The sequence below is a fragment of the Hirundo rustica genome, chromosome 3, assembly GCF_015227805.2.
Source record: "Hirundo rustica isolate bHirRus1 chromosome 3, bHirRus1.pri.v3, whole genome shotgun sequence".
Lineage (NCBI taxonomy): Eukaryota > Metazoa > Chordata > Aves > Passeriformes > Hirundinidae > Hirundo > Hirundo rustica.
The window spans coordinates 107,954,378-107,976,661 of NC_053452.1; the positions used below are offsets into that span (position 1 = coordinate 107,954,378).

A 22,284-nucleotide genomic window follows, 5' to 3' on the forward strand; every position below is an offset into this window, starting at 1 on the left:
GGATATCATCAACAGCAAAAGGCAGCAGGAGCAGTATTGTGCAAAAAGGCTGTCATTTTTTAAGACAAAGACATTCCAAAATAACACCAGTGTATCAAAAAACAAAAAAGCCTTCATTAAAATTTTATCAACTCCTCTGTATCAGTCTGATTGTAATAACAGAGGCTGAGCTGTGTAAGTACTGATAATGACAGAGAAGAATTAGACCTATAATCAAAACAGTACCTAAGAAAACGGTGCATGGAAACAAAAACAAGGGTAATTCCACCTCCCCTCTTTCTGTAGTGGGTATTTTTGTATTTTCTTCTTTTACTTCCACCCTTTTGCTCTTCAGGTAGCACACAGTAAGTTCACTGCTCTCCCAAGAGGATCCCTCAGCCCAGTGCCACCAAGGCACCCACAGCCACCCAGAGCAGAGCCACGTGTGAGGAAGGTGATACCATGGCTCACTCTGGGATGATGCATGAGCACAGGAAAGGAGCCTTTCCTTCCAGGTTAATGCATCTCACACACTTCATCCCTCACTTACATGTAGTAAGTGTCTCTGGGGGGGTTTAAATCTTAATAAAACTAGTGATCTTAGAAAAACATTATTTTTACTGTACTACACAGATGGGGGGCGGGGGGGGGGGAAATCCCCAAACTCAAAACATCACCATCAGCTTTTACATATTTCTAAGCATCTCTTTGTAAGCTTGTCATTAAAGGAAACTTTAAAAAAAGAAACTGTTGTTTTGTAAAAACTCCAGAACACATGACTGAATTTGTGCAAGTTGACTTCCAGGAAAACAATTTAAAGTCACACATCCATACAATTGCATCACAGTTTCATATATCATATATAACATAAAGGCCCCAGAGACAATAATACATAATCTTGACATCATCTGTCAAGTTCATTCGATTGATGTTACATAGACGAAATCTGTCTTTCAGCAAGGCTGAAGTAAAAAGTAGCAGCAATCCAAAATCAACTGTGTCTTTTGTAGTACAAATTATCACAATGTCTTGCCTTATGTTTTACCCTGGAATGTAACACCATCAAGAGTTTTGAGATCAAGGAATCACAAAATTAATCTCAATCACAGCATTTTTTCTTTACACCTTTCCCTCCTTTAATAATGCAGAACAAGATGGAGGAGAAATGACAGAAGCTTAGACATTTTGGTGCTCTTTCCCATCATCAGCCAGGTGAACCTGACACACAAAATCTGCTCAGGATTTGGTCACCAGCTGAAGAACAGTCAGGTAAGACCTGTTTAAGAACAGTGAGGCTTTGCATTAAATATTATACAAAGCCTAAGAAACTAATACTTGTTTCAGTGAAAGGGGACTTTTATCCTATGATATATGTGGTGTGTATTTTAGGCAGGCAAAAGAGAAAATCCATAAATGCAAAAGAAACCTCATTTCCCCAGTCCTCATAAGCATATGCCCATGGTAAGAGATATGATGAGAGGTCTGAGCTGTTAGAACTGCTACTGGCATTTCAAAATGCCTTCAAGGGGTATGAATGAGAACTGCTGGCACACAGGGGAATGAAAATCAACAAGAATTTTAACAGCAAAAATTTCTACAGAGAAATCACCACGTGTAAAGCAGCTATAAATTTATTCTTTATTGAACTTGTAGTTCCAATGCAGTTATTCCAGATTTGTCCTGACTTAAGTAAATGCAGTCCCTGCTCTTGAAAGCTGGCATCTACAATATTTATGAGCAAAGAATGTATATCTCACGTCTTCAAAGTAATTTTATATGTTTTTAATTGAGCTGCTATCTGTCAAAATACTTTATGGGGAGGAAACAAAAAAATCTGGACTGATTTAATTTTTTTTTTCATACAACAGAGTAATAGTAACAACTAACAGAAATAACTGGGACTTAGTAAGTAAAGCAGTCTATGATCAATAACGTTTTAAACTGATCTTTGTACTGAAATGTGTTAAATTAAATTATTTCATTTTATAGATAAAGAACTACCAGGTTAATCACAAGGGCACCCAGGCAACAGAGTGCTCAATTGTGCTTTTTAAGGATTTCCCAGTACAGTAAACCAGAGCTGCCCATGCTCTATCACTCAGCAACTAAGTGTCAAAAAATGGAAACCATAAGTAAATGCAGCATTAACCTCCATGATTTGAAGGTTACTCCAATTATTTGAATACCACATCAATCCTTAGACACCTCAGGGCAGCTGAATCATTCATGCATGCCAACAAATCTCAAATTGCAGTCATCCAAACCATGAAGCACATCTTAAGCAGTTACTCTCAACTGTGCTTAATTTTCAACAGCATTTATGTTGCTAACAGAAGTCTTTTAAACAATAGCTGTAAATGGTGACCATAACAGAAAAAGACACAAGACTGTAATACACTGCAGATTTGTCTAATTTGAAAAAGATTTCTAAGCATTTCATGGAAAGAGTGTGTCAAAGGGACAATTTATACAGTGAATGAGAACACTATGTCTGATGTACCCATAAGGTGCAATAACCAAAGGACTCCTACCACACTCCCTGTTTTTCTCAGTAATACATGACATTTCACCCAGCTATTCTACATTAAGCTCAAATTCTTTCCACTTTTAATTTGAAGATGGGAATCCACTGCCTCTTTTTCTGATCTGTTCCACCCACAACTAACACAACATGGTACAGAACAACCTAGAGTGCAGAGGTGGAACTTGGAGCTATTTTAGGAGGTAAATATTATCCACTTCTATATACTGCAGATACAGGCTTCTAAGAACTAGAACTACTACTATTTAGTCATCCGTATAAGTAGAGATATGAACGTTACTTATAAAGATGCATTTGCCTACCTTTCACTTTCAAACATTTTCCTGTTAATGCTTTTTCCATCAAATCAAGATTTTAAATGCCATCTGCTTCCTCAGTAAGACACTTAAGCAGTGAAGACAGAACAACTTGTACAAACAGAATATTTACCCCAGGATATCACTGCTAAAGAATAACCTTTATCCTGATTTCACATGATTTCCTATACAATACATCATAAAGTCAAACTTGGCCTGTCTTAAAATTAAATACTAGTATTTGAGATGCTGCCCTTCCACAAGAGAAATTATTCAGACTTGATAAATTTAAACTTATATACAGCACATCATCAGTGCAACTCAATCAGTTTAATTATGAATGGAAAATGACAAACACATCATGCTCACTTAAAAAGTCACAGACCATAGCCACTCCTCACAAACAATGACAGCTTTTATGGCTTACAAATTGTCAAGCATTTTGAATTCTTCAGCAACAGAACACATTCATGTCAAATGGAAACCATAATTGAGAGAACACTAGCATTAGATAACCCCATGCAAAAAATGTTCCAGGTTAGAAGTGAAGATATTCAACAAAACAGGAAAGAAGCCTTCTGTCCAGAAAAATATAAGTCAAAAACATATACAGCTTACTCAAAAGAAATTGTGACCCAAACATGAAATTACGTATTTTTTAGCAGTTCTGGAAGGGATAGCTGAATTGAGAAAGATTTATTTAAGCAGTATATTGTAAAAGCCAGGAGTGGTGGGGAGTCAATAAAAAATTGACAGGTAACTAAGTCATCCCAGACAATGACAAGGTTTCTTTGAAACAAGCGTTTGGGTTCCACGCACTATCCTGTGAGACATTCTCCAGTGATTCCACTTGTGTCTCCAGGAGCTTGACCATCTATGGGAGAAGGAGCTGGCACTGAGCCGTGGTGCTTTATGCACTTCTCCAGCAGATGCTTTTTGCTTGCTCTGGGACCTCAGCAGGACCATAAAGAATAAAGGCATGAATACGAGAAGGGAAATACACAGCCAGCAGTGGGTTTACAGAGAACTTTGAGGAACTGGAAAATATGCCAGCAATTGCCATAAGTATAATTTTAGAAATAATTCACAGTTTCAGAATTAAATGTATGCCGCAGTATTTACATTATAGTCGCCTATAAAACAAATGCAGCTTCTAAAAACAGAAAGACAAAACAAAACAAAAACAACACCCCCCCCCAAAAAAAAAGAGCAGCCATAAATCAAATTTGAAATCCAGGGGTGCACAGCAGGACACATAAAAATCATTTTTGTGGCGATGATTCTCACTGCCTCTTCACAGAGCTTGCCAAAGCTCCCAGCTCCAGCTTCAAGAGCCTCAGTGGCAAGTTCCTTGCTCAAGGAAACTTAATCTGCCTTTGGCATCTGACCAGCCACCATGGAAGAAGATGCAACTCCCCTATGTTAATGAATGGAAAGCAGCCCACGCAGATGTCAGAAGAATTTAAATGGTGCATGCAAAAAACACAATGATGTTCTCACACTTGGGAGAAAACTGCAGAATCTGACACCGTGGCTGGTGATCAGGCCTTAAAAGGCAACACACAGGTCTCTCTGACACGCAAGGTCGAGGGATTTCATATAAAACATGTCAAATAACATTTGAGTGACCATCATAAACTCACGTCAATGAAGCTTTCACCTGTCTGCACGTCTCAGGGACTGGCATTCTTTGTCCTGTATCCCTTTATAGTCCCAACTCTAGGGGAGCAGCATCAGCCAAGGAGCAAAACATTACAAGGACATTATACAGAAATACATGTGAAATCTCTGTTTGATCCTCTCTAACTCTGGAATCATGAATTTGGCTGGAAAGCACCTTAAGATACTTGCTTGGGTTGTGAAAATAGGCAATCTCAGAAGGACTCAGCCAGGTGTCTGTAACACAGCTTATTAGAGAGGTTTTTCAAGAACATTTCACATTTTTTCCCTACATATACATACACACATATACTGTTATTAGTTTGACACAGCTATAAAATTTACATATGGGATTTTATCATTTGCATTCTTAGTATATATTTTGCAAAGCCAACAAGCTTGTCTGTTGTTCTCTAATGCTGTTTCACCTTTAGGATAAACGTAGGTTTATTCACCTCTAAAGAAATCCCACAGACAGTCTGATAAACCTGAATTAACCTAATACAGCTGTTTTTGCCCACGTGACAAGAGTGCCTGAAGCCTGTGAATTAAAATTACTGGCTAAAAATTGTGACAGTATATGCTGGTTTTCCTATGGGAATAATTAACAGCATCAATCCAGGCAGTTAAGATATGAAGTCCAAAATGCTGATTTCATCCACTGCAAACCTACTGGACTTTGTAATTAAGCACTATTGCAAGAGTTATGAAGTTCACAAATGTATTTCAGTAGTTACTTCTGCTAGCTCAACCAAAAGAGGTACATAAATACAAAAGAAGCCTAGATTTTAATTTTTTTTTTAATGTGTCTGTAAATTGATGTTTCTTGGAATGGAGTTAAAACTGAGACATAAAACTGAAATAATTGAGTTCCCAAGGGAATACCTAATTTTTAACACTTCAATGGTAGAACCGAGGATTTCCTAGTGCTTACAATTAAACAATTGTTGTGCCATTTTCCCCATAGTAAATGAAAAATTAAAACAGTCAGTTAGATCTCCTAGTACACACCTACACATACACTTAAGTCTCTTAAGCAGACGAAAACAGACGTAACTACTTTTAACATCCCAAAGGTGGTTGGTCTGATCCAATCCATCCTACAACAAATGCTGGCAGAGAGGCAACTGCGAGATCTGTGCTGGGTCTAGAAGTCCCAGCGGGAATTTTTCAGCCAGCTTCGTGGTCTGAAGCAGCACTGGACCAGAAGAAAACAAACCTCCTTCTGAAATTAAGAGAGAGAACAAAGGAAGTGCATGAAGAGGAACATGAGACTTGATGTCAAATGGTTACACAAGAAAGCCTACGAAATATCTGAATAACACAACCCTGATGAGAAAACAGCAGCAGGAAAAAGACAAAGACAGGAAAATAAGTAATTCAAACCCAAGATAACCACAATTTATTTGTTTTATGCAGATACACAGCTCTGAAAATTTGATCACTTTTGAATAATATACAAGGAGAAAACAAACAATACACTCAAAAGGCACCAGAAAGAATATTTTAAAATCTGTATCAGATTTTCCTATGCTGTACTACTGGCAAGAATTAAAAAAAAATTAAAAAATAGACATGTTTGGGTGCTTTCAGGTTATTAAGTTTGGCTATTGCTTGTTTTGTTTTTATCAAGGTAGTAAGAGACAGGAAATAAATAGCAACAAAGAACACCAAGACAGTTAATTTCAGATAAAAAGGCTGAAAATGTATTTCTGCAATTTTTGTATACTGAAATTTCAAGAAAGTTGCATTTGAAACCTACAGTCTAAGCTGATTTTGTAAATGAATTTTGCATTTGCATCTGCCTTGAGTCTTCAGAAATGCAAGATAAAAGAACAGACTGTTCTGAACACAAATAAACAAAGATTTAACAATTCACAACCTTAGGCAAAGACTCTTTGCATTGACACCACTGTATTCCTGACTGAGGAAAAAGGCCTTGTAGTTGGGGTATTAATACTGGTCCTAAATAGACGTGGCCATGAAGACTTTAACTGAAACACTTTTTTCAGGAAAACACAAAATACAAGTCACTTCACAAGCACATTCATTCACCCATTCAAGATCTATTGTGAAGAGTTTCTGCCTCTTAAGAGAAGGCTGTGATAATGGATATAAAATATATAAAACTTAAAGATGAAAGACAGTATTTATGTGTCACTATGTATTTACTTATTCTTATGAGAGTTTTTAATCCAAAAAAGGATAATCAAGGTTTGTTTTCAAAACTGAAATCAGGACAATGATCAAATTCTTCCATCATGCTCATAATAGGAAAACAAGAGCAAGAGTTATGACCGAGTTTCTGGTCGTACTGTTCTCCATAATCCAGATATTGAACATAATAGGTCATATTTATTTCTATTATAGATTCAGTGATCTGTAAGAGTTACTATTGGATAGAAATAAGGCCATGCGTTAACTAGAATCTGAAAGAGGATTTTTATTTTTAATTCCTTTCAGATACAACTAAGTCAAAATATTAAATAACAAGGAAAATTCACAGTAGCTCAGGTTATTTCTGGTATCAGCTCCCAGAAAGAAAGTACATTATACACTACTGCTGTATAATGTATACATTATGTATACATTACTGCTGTAAATTTAAACACTTTAAATGCTTTATTTGTACATGATGCACATACAAACACTGGATTTACACAATAGGTAGGTCCTTCATGAAGCAGTTTCTTCTTCTCTCCCACCTCAAGAGAAGAGAAGAGAAACCCATGAAGAGAAACAGATCCTTTTTAAAATTTTCAAATCAAGCAAAATACCCTAGAACACAACTTTTCCATAACTCTGGCCAACTCAAGCCACTGCATGCTGCAGGAGAGGGATCACTTCCTCCCCTGATGCTGCTCACACAGCCAGGCAGGAAGAATCCATGCTGAAAACGCCTCATTAGTAGGGAGAGGACACCCAAAGAAGACTGTGGATTGAGAAATCTCAGTAAGTCACTTCAGTAAGTCACATCTGCCACCCAGATTTAGTGGAGGGAAACACTGTCAAGCACAGTTGGACGTTCAGCCATCCTGTCATTACCCTGCCTTCTCAAACTTAACAAGCTCAACTGTGCCAAGCCCCCATCAGAGGTACTTCTGGAGCACTGGGAAATTCAACAAAAATGGCATATTTCAAGCCTGGATCTGACATACAGGCTCCTCTCTGCATGAGGAAGTTTTTATTTTTAATGAAAGACTATGTTTTTTTCTGTTCTAAAGACAATGGAAGCTCGTTGGCTGACCTAGTAAACAAAGCTCAACTGTCAGCATATTTTAAAATATTAGTCACAAACAAGTAGTCCATAAGCAGCAAAAATAATGGAGAACAGTGTCCTAAGAACTGAATTTTTTAATATATAATGTGGGATAGAACACACCTTTTTCCCTCAGTGGGCATGTACTGGTACTCTACGAGCATGTATGTCTTCTAGACAAACTTATATTTGGTATCCTTTGGCATCCACTATGTCTCAGAAAAAAAACTGAGGAAAATTCACTGACATATTCAAAGTTTTATGTGGATTCAAAAACCAAAAATGTAATACGTACAGACAAATTAGTACTATCTGGTACAAATAATGTCCTCAGGAATTCAAACAATTTACCTCAGTAAGTAAAGGGGAGGGTAATTTGCTATTTATTCACATTTTATAAATAAGAACTAGACTAAATAATCAGTGGCTAATAATACTTTAATTTTCACACACAAAGAACTCCAGCTTACAGTACCTTACATGCATGACCACCTGAGGAAACAAGGCTGATCTTGTAATTAAGTCACAAGTATTTGTACTAGAGATAAAGAAAGTCTGGAAAAGCTGGGAGGAGTGGCTTTGGAAATATCAGGAAGATATGGATGGTTGTTTTTTGGTTTGGGTGTGTTTTTGTGTATGCTTTTGCTTCTGTTCAAACTGCAAATACACAAAATATGGTGACACACATCCCATACAAGCATAAGAATGAAAACTGCTTTGCAGGGTTTACGTCTCACTGAAATAGAAAACTGCCCTCTTACTTCCTTACCTGCTGATAAGAACAGTCATAGGGAAAGGGAAAAACATTTTATCTCACTCTATATACTTCTACCTGGATTATGCTGCACAAACGTTTAACTCTCCAGTGTAGTCTGTTCTCAGTGATGACTTTTGCATCCCACATACCAGTTACTGGAGAGTAGGAAAGCCAATTTTTTTACTCAGAAAAATATCATCGCAAGGTAAAATACAAATTCTCCACATCAGAATCTGAGAACTCAGGGTCAAATGCAATGAGCTGGCAGCTTCAGCTGGAGCTGCAATGGCAACAAAAGCAGAAGCCTCAAGGGAGAGGCATTCTCAGTGAATCACTACCACCTGGAGAGGCTGGTGAGGCACCAGCTCCTGCCAAAGAAGTCTCCAGACAGAGTATGTGAACTCATGTACGTGCTTGAGTGCTGTGGAATGACACCATAATTTATCAGCAGAAAGTTCTGTGGCAAATCCAGCTGAAGGAACTCCCACCTTCCCCCTTGTCTATCATTCCCACCCTCCTACCATGGCTCACCAGCCCCTGAATTACACTAGCACAACTCTGGGGGGGGCCTGCTGTGAATCCAAACAGGGAACTGTTCCAGCTCTAAAAAGACCCCATAAATAAATGTATGTATTTATTTAATTCACAGCACGATCTCTCAAAGTATTGTTCTGGCAGAACTGAGGGGTAGACTGGCATAGCATGGTGGGAAAAGGAATACCTTATGCCAGTATTGTTGACAAACATTTTGAATTGTGAAATAACAGCCTTAGGAAGTTTTTTAAGCGCTCTAAGCACTAATCTCTTGGATTTCCATTGTCTGGTGAGTCTAAATGAACACTCTACAGTTTCTAACTTCCACACTGCTTTACACTCAGGAACATCTGATTCATACCTAACATCATGGTTCTAACAGCTGTGTGAAGGCAAGAGCAGTATGAACGGCCCAGTCTCCTCACTGGCTGCCCATATCCAAGAAGAGGCTCAATTACTTAGGTGTTACTTGCTAATAAAAGCAGGTAAACGGTAGAGACTTTCCAGGAAAACTCTCATTATGTTATGCTGATCACATAAGATCATAACACAGAGAGGTGGAATACGGGGAAAGACACCCTTAAAAAATTTAAGGAACACCAGGTAGTTTTCTCTGTGCCAGTGCGATGAGCAGCCCAGCAGGCAAAAATGCATTCAAAGATCAAGAGGTTGCTTCAATCCCTATGCTGCAGGTGAGGCCACAATAAAAGAGCACAGCATTTCTCCTCCTCTCTGCAGGAAAGGGCTGCAGATTCACAGCCATTCTCTCCACACAGTAAGGAACAATGTTTTATAGTAAATAATCCAGTCATCTGTAGAACTGGATTTATCTGCAGAACTAAGTTTAATTTCAAGCACTGCAAATATCACAGAATGGATGAATGCTGCTGCTGAGATAAAATGTAAAAGAGAAATAATTCCTAAATAAATAAAGTATCTGTGCACACACAGAAGGAATTCTGCTCAGCTGTTTGGATATGAACAGCATATAATCAAGACAAAAATCAGATGCAAAATTCAGACTGTTTTTAGTTCCTGCTGATTAGCCACATGTGACTCAAGTGTGCCAGCTGGACTAGATGCCATTCTGAGTTCCATAACCCTCCACATGCCTTGTCAAAGACAGCCAAGACTCCAATCAACCAAGATTTTTAAGTTGATTCCCTGGACCAGATGTGGTAAATAACATCCTCACTTTTGAACGTCTAAAATTTTCTTTTTCTCCGCTCCATTGCTTCAGCTGAGGATAGACAACAAAAGCACTGCTCTCCTTAGGATGGTACGATCAAAATAAGCAAAGGCAATAGGACTCATGAAACCTTGTATCTTATACTAGCAGAGGTATGTGAAGATAAACAAAGCACAATGTTAATATGATGGAAAACATCCACATAGGAAACAACCACAGCTTTAGGTCACCAGAACTACATGATACAGGATTAAGAAAAGTATAGTGTAAGTTAGTGTATGAACAGGGGACCTCTAGCTTTTTTTCAACGTAAGTACTAGCATAGTTACACTTTCAGAATTTCACTTAAGAATTCTCACTGCATGTAGAAGATTACTTAATTCAACCCCCAAAATCCAAAGTTAAATGAACGATTCCTTTAAAAAGAGACCTGTGATGAGTTATTTTCCTTAATATCCTTTGGGTATATAGTGCTATACATTGGAAGGTGATGCCTGCCCTGGCACAAGAATTTTTCACAGTGAGCAAGAGTGGAGCTGCCCATGGAGCTAGTCAGTGATTTAAACATTCCAGGAGAGAAAGTATTTATTGTCTCACTCTATGCAGCTGTGCTTCTGTGTTATTTACTTGGTGTTAGCTGATCATAAGTGAACGCTAGCTTAGAAGCTTAGGTTATTGTATAATTACAAATACTGTAAATATGAATGAAGATTTGTTTGGTGCCTTGGGACACAATTTATGAGGATGACTGGCCATCTACTGAGAAGCAACCCAATGGAAAGCCCCAGCACACCCAATCTTATATTCACTGCTCTAATTTAACTTGCTTTATCTCACTCCTCCTAATGCAAACAAAAGGCATTCATATGACCGTCAACAACTACCATAACTGGCTAATCACTGTCACATGGTCTTATAAAACCACTAATTTTTTTTTTTCTGATAAGAATACAGTAGAGAATCAATCAATGCTGACCTTACCTCTCTGCATTCAGAGGAGAGCCTGAAGCCTGTAATATGGTACATCTGGCTATTGTAGCAATAACTTTGCCAAAACACACTATTTTTTTTTCTTATCTTTAGAACAGCTCCCTCTTCTGGCACACTCTGCTTATACTGTATTTAAGCAGCATGCCTCATTCCTTACCAATTTTTTTAGTTCTGTTTGGTTCCCAACACTTAACAAACCCAGTTTCATTGTTAAGGCTCTCACTGTTCAGTACAGCTGTGAAGAAAAACTACAGCTTTTGAAAGGATGCTTAATTCTTATCAAGTATTTCTCTAAGAATATCCACAAATTTCACTACCTTTTGAAAGTATCCCAATATCAACCAAGACCAGAATCCACACAAAGACTACAAGCCTGGGGTCACTTCAGGGGTCACTTCTGCAGGATCATTGAATTTGGAAGTGATCATCTAAGATCTCTGAGCCCAGCCTCTCCCTGCTCAGAGTCAGAACAGGCTGCACACACAGTCAAGTTTTAATTACCTCCACAGCTGGAGATTTCACATCTGAGGGCAACCTAACGCCTCAGTAGGCAGAAATGCTCATGGTAGTGCCATCCCTACCTACTGGTTCTACAAACTACCCAGAAATTTATGCTCCTTTCTTCAGCATCTGAATTAGTTGTTTAGTATCAGGCTGGATGAAATTGGGCCTTAGAGTTGCTTTATGAAGCGGGCGCCACATCATGGTCTCAGCCTGACCACCCCCACCTTCCCCCCATCCTCACACCCCCAAATCAACAAACCGCCAAGCAAAAAGCAAGCAAACAAACAAAACAAACAAATAAGAAAACACAACAGACCAAACTTAGTAAGAGCTCTCATAATCCTGATGTTAGTGACAAAACTGCAGAGAACAGGACAGACTTTTTTCTGGATGATGCTCTGGTACTATTCTTCAAAAAAAAAAAAATCCACAACAAAAAGAAACAAAAACAAACCACCAAATAAAAACAACCAACAGTAAGACTAGAAAGAGGAAAAAACTTCCTAATTCATTCAGACAGAACAGGTTCTCGGCTTCATTCACAGAATTGCTGCTGGAGCTCATTCAGTGACTTTAGGCACAAAACATACATGACCCAGAACTCAGAACTCCCCTCGTCCAGGAGGTAAGAAAACTGTTTTCCCCTTAATATGTGTCCATTGCCAGCAACATTCCCTTTCCTCCAGTTGCATTTCAAAGGCAAATCGTGAACACTGCTATGTCCTGGGGGAAGAGATCCTGGCTGCTGACTTGGAAAGTAGTGTCTGAGAAGACAAAGTACCTTCCCCAAGTAACTCAGTGGTCTTGACTCCAAAATCAGATTTTGCTTCACATAACCAGTTCTGATCCATCCACAAGGTGCCAAGATTCCATACAGGTTTCCAAATTATATCCTGTGCCAGGAGCTACACACTGCAAGCTCATCTGCTGATACTGAGAGTCCTTACTAGATCTAATTCAGCTGTTGCAGACCAAATTATAACAGAAAGATTTTTGTACCAACAAGGGCATTTATTCACATAAATTTTGTATAAATCAACACCCGTTCTAAAACTAAACTGAAGAGAATTAAACGTGCTTTACACAGTTCGCTGAATGAGGAAATGGATTCTTTAAAGCCTTGGTTTTGGTGGTGACAGTAGACCCTCTGAAGAACAATTCATTCCAGAAACTGCTGAGCAGAGTGAAAGATTACTAACTTTCAAAAAGCTGTTTTGGTGGGAGCCAAATAAACAAAATACAAAGAAACTAAGCTTCAGGGCTATACAATTAGTTTTATTGCAAAGTATTATAACATAGTGATTCTTATTATGCAAGTGTTGAGGCTGATGACTGTAAGTAAAACAGCAGTGAAGACAAAGCCAGATAACACAAAGAAAGCTTTTTGGAGTCCCCATGTTACAGTCAAAACCAACACTTTAAAGATTTAAAAACTAACAGAAACTCTCATCTCAAGAGAGAATATATTAAAGACTTGTCATAACCCAGGCAAATTGTTTGCACTGTTTTCACTGCTGAAAAATAGTTCAGTAGTCTTCAAGTGAAACAATGTTGTCAATGTAAGTACATGTAACTACTCCTCAGAGAAGATGAGAGTCCAAATCCGCAATTTTTGTTGTGCATAAGCAATTCTCGACTCAGAGAATTAGCTCATAAGAAAGATCTTTATACTTGAAAAATGTGTCTCTAAGTCCTCATAGCCCTTAAACATCAAGTGATAGCATGAGTCAGTAAAACAATAAGATGATGCAAAACCCCAGTGGTGATCCAACTGCAAAGTGGCAGATTAAGAAACTTGGCAAAGCACACGGAGTACTCTGTATGCAGGCTAAAGAACCATATTCTGAAATTATTTCTGTATATTAATGAATGAAATTTGTGTAACATGAACTACCACAGAAAATATTATTTACATTATATATGCTTCCCAAGTACAAGATTGTAAATTGCAAAACTGCCTTGTTTACAGCAATGGTAACACAAATTAGGAAGCCAGGAACAAAGGTATCCCAATGTACTCCTGCAATGAAATGCAAGAAAAACTCTGACAAAAAGCAAAATGTCATGAATTAAGCAGCACGGTGGTTTTAAAATTTGTATTTATTTACAAGACTAAATGTTTCATAAAAATACAGGAACAAATAGACAGATACTATTAAAACAGAAAATAAATTCCATTACACTTTGTGGATTCTGGTTTTCAATGATCACAAGCAACGTTAAATATTGCTGTACAAAAAATATTTTGTAATTCACTGCTAATTTTACACTAAACAAACACTGTAAAGGTGAAAACAGTCCCTTAGGATGCAGAAGGAACAACAGTAATTGCTGTCCTTTCCATGACACCTACATTTCCAGAAAATCATGGACCTGATCCTTCAACTGTACACATTTAATGTTATTCTCATGAGTAAATCATCAATTTTAATAGAAAAGAACACATATTAAGAAAGTCAAATAAGTATATGCATATATTCTGGATTGAGGAAAACCTGGATCTTCTATATAGTAACTACTTTAGTAAACACATTATTACTCCTATTTAGAGGTTTTGTGGACACAAAAAAAGTCATGAAACAAAAAAGTATGTATTAAACATTTCAACTAATACAGTAAAGCTTTTTTAAAATTACAAGTTCACACACTCTGCCACTAATATAAAAACATTAGCTTGTTGCAGTTAAATGAGATTAAACTCTGCATGTTCTGTTTTTCAACTGCTTCAAGCTCAGGAGGCAGAATCCTACCTCATTTCAAGTCAATGGGAATTTTGCCATTGATTGCAAACTAGGAGAATGTTTAGGAGCTATGTGTTTTTTTTAAAGTGGGGAGTGGGAAAAGGCTAAGTCAGACTAATTCCAGAGAGGAATCCTCCCTGTTCTAAAGTAACATGATTAAAACACAAAATGAAAATAAATATACAGGATTTATTCTCAAACCTCCTGCAACCATTTGATTCCAGCAGAAGCTGAGAATTCTACCATCTTTCTCAATATCCACCCACAACTCTGTTTGGTTTGACTACATGTAAACAAAAATCATATGCCTGAATTTCATTAGGATTGGAAAAGTATGTATCAGAGCAGTTTATTATACAGAACAGAGTAACACATGCAGCTGGACTAACCACCCTCAGTCAGATCACTCAACACTTGGCTGTGAATACTCTCCTTTTTAAAGCCAGAGCTGCCCTTGTCTGGATATTGCTTTCCTTGACTTGTGTACCAAGCTGTCCTTTCCCCCCTCTTTCCCTCATTCCATAAAGAATCTCAACCAGGAATACATGCCTTTCAAGCGTGAAAATTGCTGGACTCCAGAAGGGCTCCACGTTTCATACTTGGGAAGTTACAAAAGCTCAAGGGGAATATAATCCTGACTGTTTAGGTACACGAACATGCTATGCTGCCAGGTGATCCAAATGTCTGGATCTTCCTAAGGCTGTGTTTTTTGCACTGCCAGTAAGCCTTCCCTTGAAGGCTAAAATGAGGCATGTAACAGTAGCAAAAATCCCCACCATTTGTTTTATGAGAAGCAAAACTGCACTTTGTTTATGTCAGGTCCCACTAAGCTCCCTGCCAGCTACAGCAAGAAGCTTGGGTAACTTAAGTCACTGCTGATTTTGGGCACCCAAACTGAAGATAGCATTATAGCGATTGCTGAGGTTTTAGATTGTTTTTGCAGGGAGAGAAATTCCTGCTTGTTAGCAACATAATTCTGAAATAAGGGAAAAACTATAAATCAGCTGCTTGCAAAAGCCTGAAGACCATGACAGAAACACAGTGAACATTTCACTGATAACTAATTCTGAACATTTATCTAGTTAAGATGTTATTAAGGAGTCTTCACAGAACTGTTCTGCAGGAAATCAGCTCCATGTAGCCCTGCCACTACGTTTTCTTGCATTAGAAGTTTCCTGTGATAATTATGGAGACCATGCAATGCATGTGACTTGATGCATTTTGAACAGAATAACTTACATGCCCCTTAGAGGTACCATGCCTTGGATGCTAATGTTTGACTTTTGTGCTTTTCCCCTACATATCTGTCTACTGTACAATCTAGCTTTACAGATTTACCCGTGTTACAGCCTCTATTATCACCCCAAACAGAAGGTATCAGCCTGAAAACAGGTGAATGCTCCATAACTTCTGGGAAAAAGAAACTCTAAACTTAGCTGTTCAATTAAACCTTCCACAAATGCCTTAACTGAGGGAAAGCAGCAATTGAAAAGCATGAAACCAGGCTTGTACATCCAGAGAGGTACCAAAGGGATACTGCATAGTGTATTTGGCTTAAAATGTTATTCCCCACAAAACAGGAACAAGATACACTCAGAGAAGGCTTCTTCTTTTCAGTTAAGGAAAGAATCTAAACTTCACTGTCACTGGCTTAGAAAGTTACTATTCAACTCCTGGAGGTAAAGGCATAAAACCATGTCCAAGGAAACTAACATAAAATATTCCATGGACCTTCCAAAACACTGGGGAAAAAAAAAAAAAAAAAAAAAAAAAACCACCTGAAAAATTGCACCTGCATTCTCTTTCTTCACTAAGTAAAGACCAAGCCACACACAGTCCCATAAACAGCAACTAGGTACAGTAACAGTGAACCAAGTTGTGGATACTCAGAAAAGTCATTATTTGCACCACTCATTCTGGCGGAAATGATGATAATATTCAGTGCATTCAAATAAGCTACAGAAAGCATTAGAAATCTGCAAGCTGTAAGGCAGTGAAAGAGTCACAGTATCTGTGCCTGAGTGCGCTCAAGCTCTGCTTTTGCTAAAGACAAAACTCCTACAGTTCATTTAGACGTTAAGGAAATTAGGACTTCTCCATTAATTTTAACATATGCCAAAAGCAAGTTTAGAGCTCTCATTTTAAGCCAGCCACACTTAAATATAATGCAGAACTGTACAATACTTATTGAATTTTTATGTTGACCCTCTTGAACTCAAGTGCAAAAATCTAAGTTAAAAAACTTTTACTATTTAAAAAAACCAAAGAAACAATTGGATTTAGAATTTTTCCTCAAATACTGTAACTTTCATCATCAGTTGGCACACAGCTGACATTGCCGTAGCACATCAAGGTGCAAGAGATAAATAGAAGAAGAGCAATGAAGATAAACAAAAATCCACAATGCTCTCAGTAAACCACCACCAATGAAGAAAATGAGTAAGACATCCTAATTTCTAAGTACTGCCTTCTAGCACTCCTAAAAATAAAGGTAGCAGTAGCAATTGAATGTAACAAAGAAATTTTACAACTGCAATATTATTGATCTTTTGGCCATGTGCACGAGCCAAAATCTATCACTTACATAGTGATATTTTAGAAAATTAAACTGGACATACCCATTTCAATCAACAAACTTCTGGGCTTAAACAAAAAAAGTCCCTTACCAGGAATAATCATGAACAAGAGCCTGGGTAGATTTTTACTTTCATCTTTTGAGAGGTCTTTCCAGGGCCCACACTTTAAGACATGGGTAGCAGCTCCACAACAGTAGATAAATTCTTCATGTAAGGGGACTGGCTCTTCTGACACCGCCCTCATGTTTGCTGTTAAGCAGAATAAGATACTGTTATAATAGGTCAATACTTACAGAGTTGTATCTTTGCTGTTATGCCTTCCACCAGGATAATTGCAAAAAAACTCAGCCAAACCTTCCCACCCCCAAGTAATCTGAGGTCCAGCTCAGTATTTGATGTCTGAAGGAGCTGTGAAGTTGATACATGTTACTACTATGTGAGAGAAAGCGTCTTTCAGTTTCTGTCACAGAAATACACAATGATAAACTGGACAATAAGCTCTACTCTACCTTAAAGGCAAATAATTTTTAATTTCTTGTTCATACTGTCCACTGAAAAGATTCATCTGAAACCTGTTTGAAGGCAAACATACGAAAAAATACCAAACAAAACAAGTGCATGAATGTCTTTGCAAGTTCTGTGTGCCTTGTAATAAAACTGCATATTTCAGCATAACACCATGACCTTTAACCATCAAAAGCATAGTTAAAAATAACATTATGCCTGTCAAATATTTTTGCTTAGTGAAAAAGGACCATTCATTTTTCAGTACAAGGACACAACTCCTATTTCCTAGTCAGTTTGTGAAATTTCAGGCATGTAAATCAAAGCCTGAAAGATCTACAAGGTCTGCCTCTCTATTAAGGGGAAGGCTATACCTTCACTAATAGTCACTGGAAAATTCTCAGTGCTACATTGATCTTTGATCACTGACTGAAATTTAAAATAATGACACTTGACAACATTGGGAAAGTACACTTGAAGAAACAACATTTCCTTACTTTCTCCAGTTTTAATATGGGTTTTAAAAGGTCTAAGATAAAGAACAACCAAGGCAGAAAAGGTAGAAAAGACAGAAAATGTTTTGTTTTGAACTAACAAGTACCACCTTGGAAAAAAACTGAATATAGTACAAATGAAAAACACTTCTGGAAGGAAGGGAGAAGTGTTCCTTAATACTGTCAATTACAGCACAATTCTCTGGATGAAACCTTGTACCCCCATCTGCCAATTTCACCCCAGCACCCCCAAAAAGTTCTTTTAATAATGCAGACACCTTTACTTCATTGTTTGCCATGTTATTATCCAACTTGTAGTGATTGAAATGTAAGTAAAATGAATTTTGCCAAACTATAAAGAGGTACATTTTTAATGCATTATCCTTGCTTTTACTTCTTCATTATTTAAAGCTGAAAGAAGCCAAGAGCAGTTTCAACAAAGAAATCCAGTTACATCAACAACCACAGTAAACATAAGTTGTCACCCCTTTCCTGAGGTGTTTACAATCCAAGAAGCAAAAGTAACAAGTTCTTACCCAAGAAAGTAGGATTTGGACAAAGTTTCCAATCTTGAACCAATAAAATCTGTTACATATTTTCATTCTGAATTGATTTCACATAACAAATCTAAATGAAAACACCACCGACAACCCTAATTCCAAAGAAGTATTTGCAATGTTAAGGTCAGAAGTTAAGCAATGAGAACAGAAAACTCAGCAATACATTTTGGACTGGTGTGGGAAGATTTTCAGGTTCACAGAGACTGTTGTAGCTTTGGTCCAGTCTTTAACTTTACTTCTGATTTCAAAAACACAGTGTTGTAGCACCTGAAAGGAAGACTGCACACTAGAGAAGAAATAGTTATCTGAAAGTGCCTGAGATAATCCCAAATGGCTTCTCTGTACCAGTCCTACTTAATATCTAAGCTCTATGTAATATCTATGTAATATCCAAGTTTTTAATTTGTGACTTTATGACCATTGGGAATAAAAATGGACAGAAGAGAAAACCCAGAAAAAGATAGTGGATATACTCCCAGAATACTATTCAGACCATCTCTTTCAAGATGACATCAGTAACAGCCAAAAATACCTGTGGATCTCCTTCCTTCTTCCTAAATGAAGCTTTTATAACAGTATTTCTATTACAAGCATCCATCTTTGGCACAAATTACCTGCATTTCCCCATGAAATATCTTAAGATGGTCTAACAATTTCCAAATACTTAACAGGCAGAGGTCTTGAGAGATAAGGTTCCTACTGGCTCTGTCAGCCCACAGAGAGAGCACAGTTTGTGCTACAGCAGCTCCAAGAATGTTGAGGAGACAAGAAGGACGAACTTGCCTGGTGGGAGTTTCACAAGTTATCATGGAGAAAGTTAACAAGACTCAAAGAGATGCAACTACCTAGGGAATCAGACCTTATTATATCCCAAGCTGTATTTCCTTCCTTTTCTCCAACCCCTGCACACAAATTCTCTAACCATATGCAGGTAGATTATTACAAGAAATTCAGTTTCTGTCAAGAGTGCTTAATCTAGTATAAAAATTCCTGTTAGCATACCGAAATACAGGTTTCAATTCCCATGGCTTTAGCTCTAGATTAACACACCCTTAATGTAGGTGTCTACCAGAAAACAAACTCCTATTACAGGATACAAAGCTTTGGGTGCCAATCAATGAACTGATTAAGGTGAATAATCATGGGATCAGCTTCTTGGTTGCCACCTCAGGATTAGAAAAATCCTTTCCTGGTAAGTAAAGCTTATAGTAAAAACATAAGAAGACACACTCGCACCTGCAAACCAACACATATATCTAGGTGTTTCACTACTGATCCAGAAGCCACCAACAGTCATTTCTTCAGACAGGAATATCTGGAAACAGAGTCATCCACAAAGGGCAGATTACCTCTGCCATAGGACCAATTCTTTTTATCTTTGGTTCCATTGACCCCAATGTAAAATGCTGATAGTAAAGTTAAATGAACTTTGAACATCGGGCTAATTATTTATGCATGTTAACTGACAGCATATTTTAACTGCTCCAGCCTAGAATATTACTTGGACTTGACATTTTATTTCAAAGAAAACTTGGAAATAGCAAAATTTGATCTACACTTAAAGAATATTCTGAAAGAGTTATCACAAACTCAGACTAGCACCATATAATGTAATCAGAGTAAGTAAATCGATATCTGACATATAAACTATTTGATCACTAGACAAGACAAACAGGTTGGTGTACCTATTCTGAACCGTGATGCTGCAATGAAAGATGCAATGGTAGCCACAAAGGCAAAGGCTGCATAAAACAATGCTGAAACCAAAATAAAGGATAAAGAAGCACTGCAGCAGATTTGACATAGAAGGTTCCACAGAGGTGTAAGAGACACACCCCAAGGTGTCCATGGCCAAGGCTACTGCAAGGCCACTCTATATCCTTTCTGGTAAGTCACAATGACATTGGAAAAAGCTACCCAGGAGAGTGGCAGAAGCATTCAAAAAATGTGTAGACGTGGTCCTTGGGGACACAGTTTAGTGATGAACATGGAAGTGCTGGGTTCTCCGGAAGACTCGATGATGTTAGAGCTCTTTTTCAACCTTAACAATTCCATGATTGGGAAACGTGTCTGAAAACTGCAAAAAAAGGCAATCACCATGCCCATGTTAGAATGTCCAGGGAGCTCTAGGCCAACCTCATCTCAGTTCACAGAAAGTTAAAAAAAAATCCGCTCGAAGCCATACCCAGGAACATGAAACCACCACTAACGTACCAGTGATGTCTTTCAAGGATCAGTACTGGGCAATAATGTTCAATGCCTCCACTGAACACCTGCACAGAGGACAGGAGCTTCCTCTCAGAAGGGTTGTGCAAGATGTCAAGAGGAGGAAGACAAACCAACTGAAACACTTGGAGGGCAAGGCTGCTATCCAAAGGGATCCTGCCAGGCTGGACAGGTGGAAACTACATGAAAGCCAAGGGCAAATGGAAAGTCCTGCAACTAGAGTTCAACAACCCGATACAGTAGCACAGGCTGCAGGCTCAAAAGCGAGGAAGTGGCTTTCCAAAAGAGACACAAATGATTAACAAGCTGAAAATGAGTCAGTAATGAGCCTTTTTAATCATCAAGCTCAAGTGTATACAAGGCTGCACAAGAAATACCCTGCAATCTTGGTATGTGTTTATCTTCTGCTGCTTGGCACTGGAAAGACTGCATCTGGAGAACAGTGTCCACTTTTGGACTCCTCAGACAAGCAAGACATCAATATACTGGAAAAAGCCAATTAGATGATATGGATGCTGAAGCACGTGACATATGTCCAAAGGACAAGGAAAAACAGTCAAAAGTTGAAATGAAGGAAATTCCAATAACAAAGATTTCCTCCACATGTACAATTACCAAATCATGAAAGTTGCCCTGAAAGGTAGGACAATCTCCAACTGGACAATACTTTCAGCAATCTGACTTGTTTTGACCTTTTTGAGAAAGAACCTGGACTACATCTTTGGGATAACCTATAAAGTTGGATCCATGTAACAAATTCATGAGACTGGACAAGATACACCATGAAGTGCCAATTTCAAGAATGCTGTTTATCAAAAAACAGTGTAAATCAGCAGAGGTCTTGATGGCTAAGGATAAAAAGGTATTTAAAATCAGAGCCATCTTCCATCAGAAAAGGTAAGAAAGAGCGCCCAAGGCACTATAGGCAAGAGCATGCTCAAGCAATGCAATTGCTCTCAATTATAAAATACCTGGCTACAAGAATGAAAGATAATATGTAAATGCACACTGCCTTATTAAGAATTTTGGCACTGTGTCCCCCTGCATTCCCCTTTTAGGCCAAGGAAATGCAGGCTGAATAAACTGACTTGCATAGCTTGAAAAGTAACTGAACAAACATAAAAGATAATCAACTACTGTCTGCCAGCTGTCAAGAAATCTTGGGTGAATCCTGGAGCCTACAAAACTCCGGATTTTCATTAGAAACTTACCTGCAACACTGAGCCCAGCTCTGTTCAACTCCATTATGTCAAGAGCACAAGGAAACTTGGGTGGGTCAAGTAAATAACTAGGCTAGAGGAAAAGCTTTACTAACAGTGCTTTTTCACTCTCCTATGCCCCCATCAAATGGCAACCTAGAATCCCTTGAAGGAGACCTGAGAAACAAAAGCAGCATTGCCAAATCTTTCTTTGCAATGGAAGATGGTAAAACAAGAGGCAACAGCCACAAAGCTGTGTCTTGTCACTACAAGGC

At 38.1% G+C, this 22,284-nt stretch overlaps 1 protein-coding gene across 3 annotated transcripts in view; it reads right to left on the reverse strand.

Annotated features, from left to right (window-relative positions):
* Positions 1–22,284, reverse strand: part of LDAH (lipid droplet associated hydrolase) — a 111,566-nt gene that overhangs the window by 81,079 nt on the left and 8,203 nt on the right. For all 3 annotated transcript variants that reach the window (XM_040060208.2, XM_040060209.2, XM_040060210.2), the window contains exon 2: positions 17,117–17,275. In XM_040060208.2, coding sequence (XP_039916142.1) covers positions 17,117–17,270 — 154 coding nt within the window. In that variant the 5' untranslated portion in view covers positions 17,271–17,275. The remainder of the gene's footprint in view (positions 1–17,116; positions 17,276–22,284) is intronic.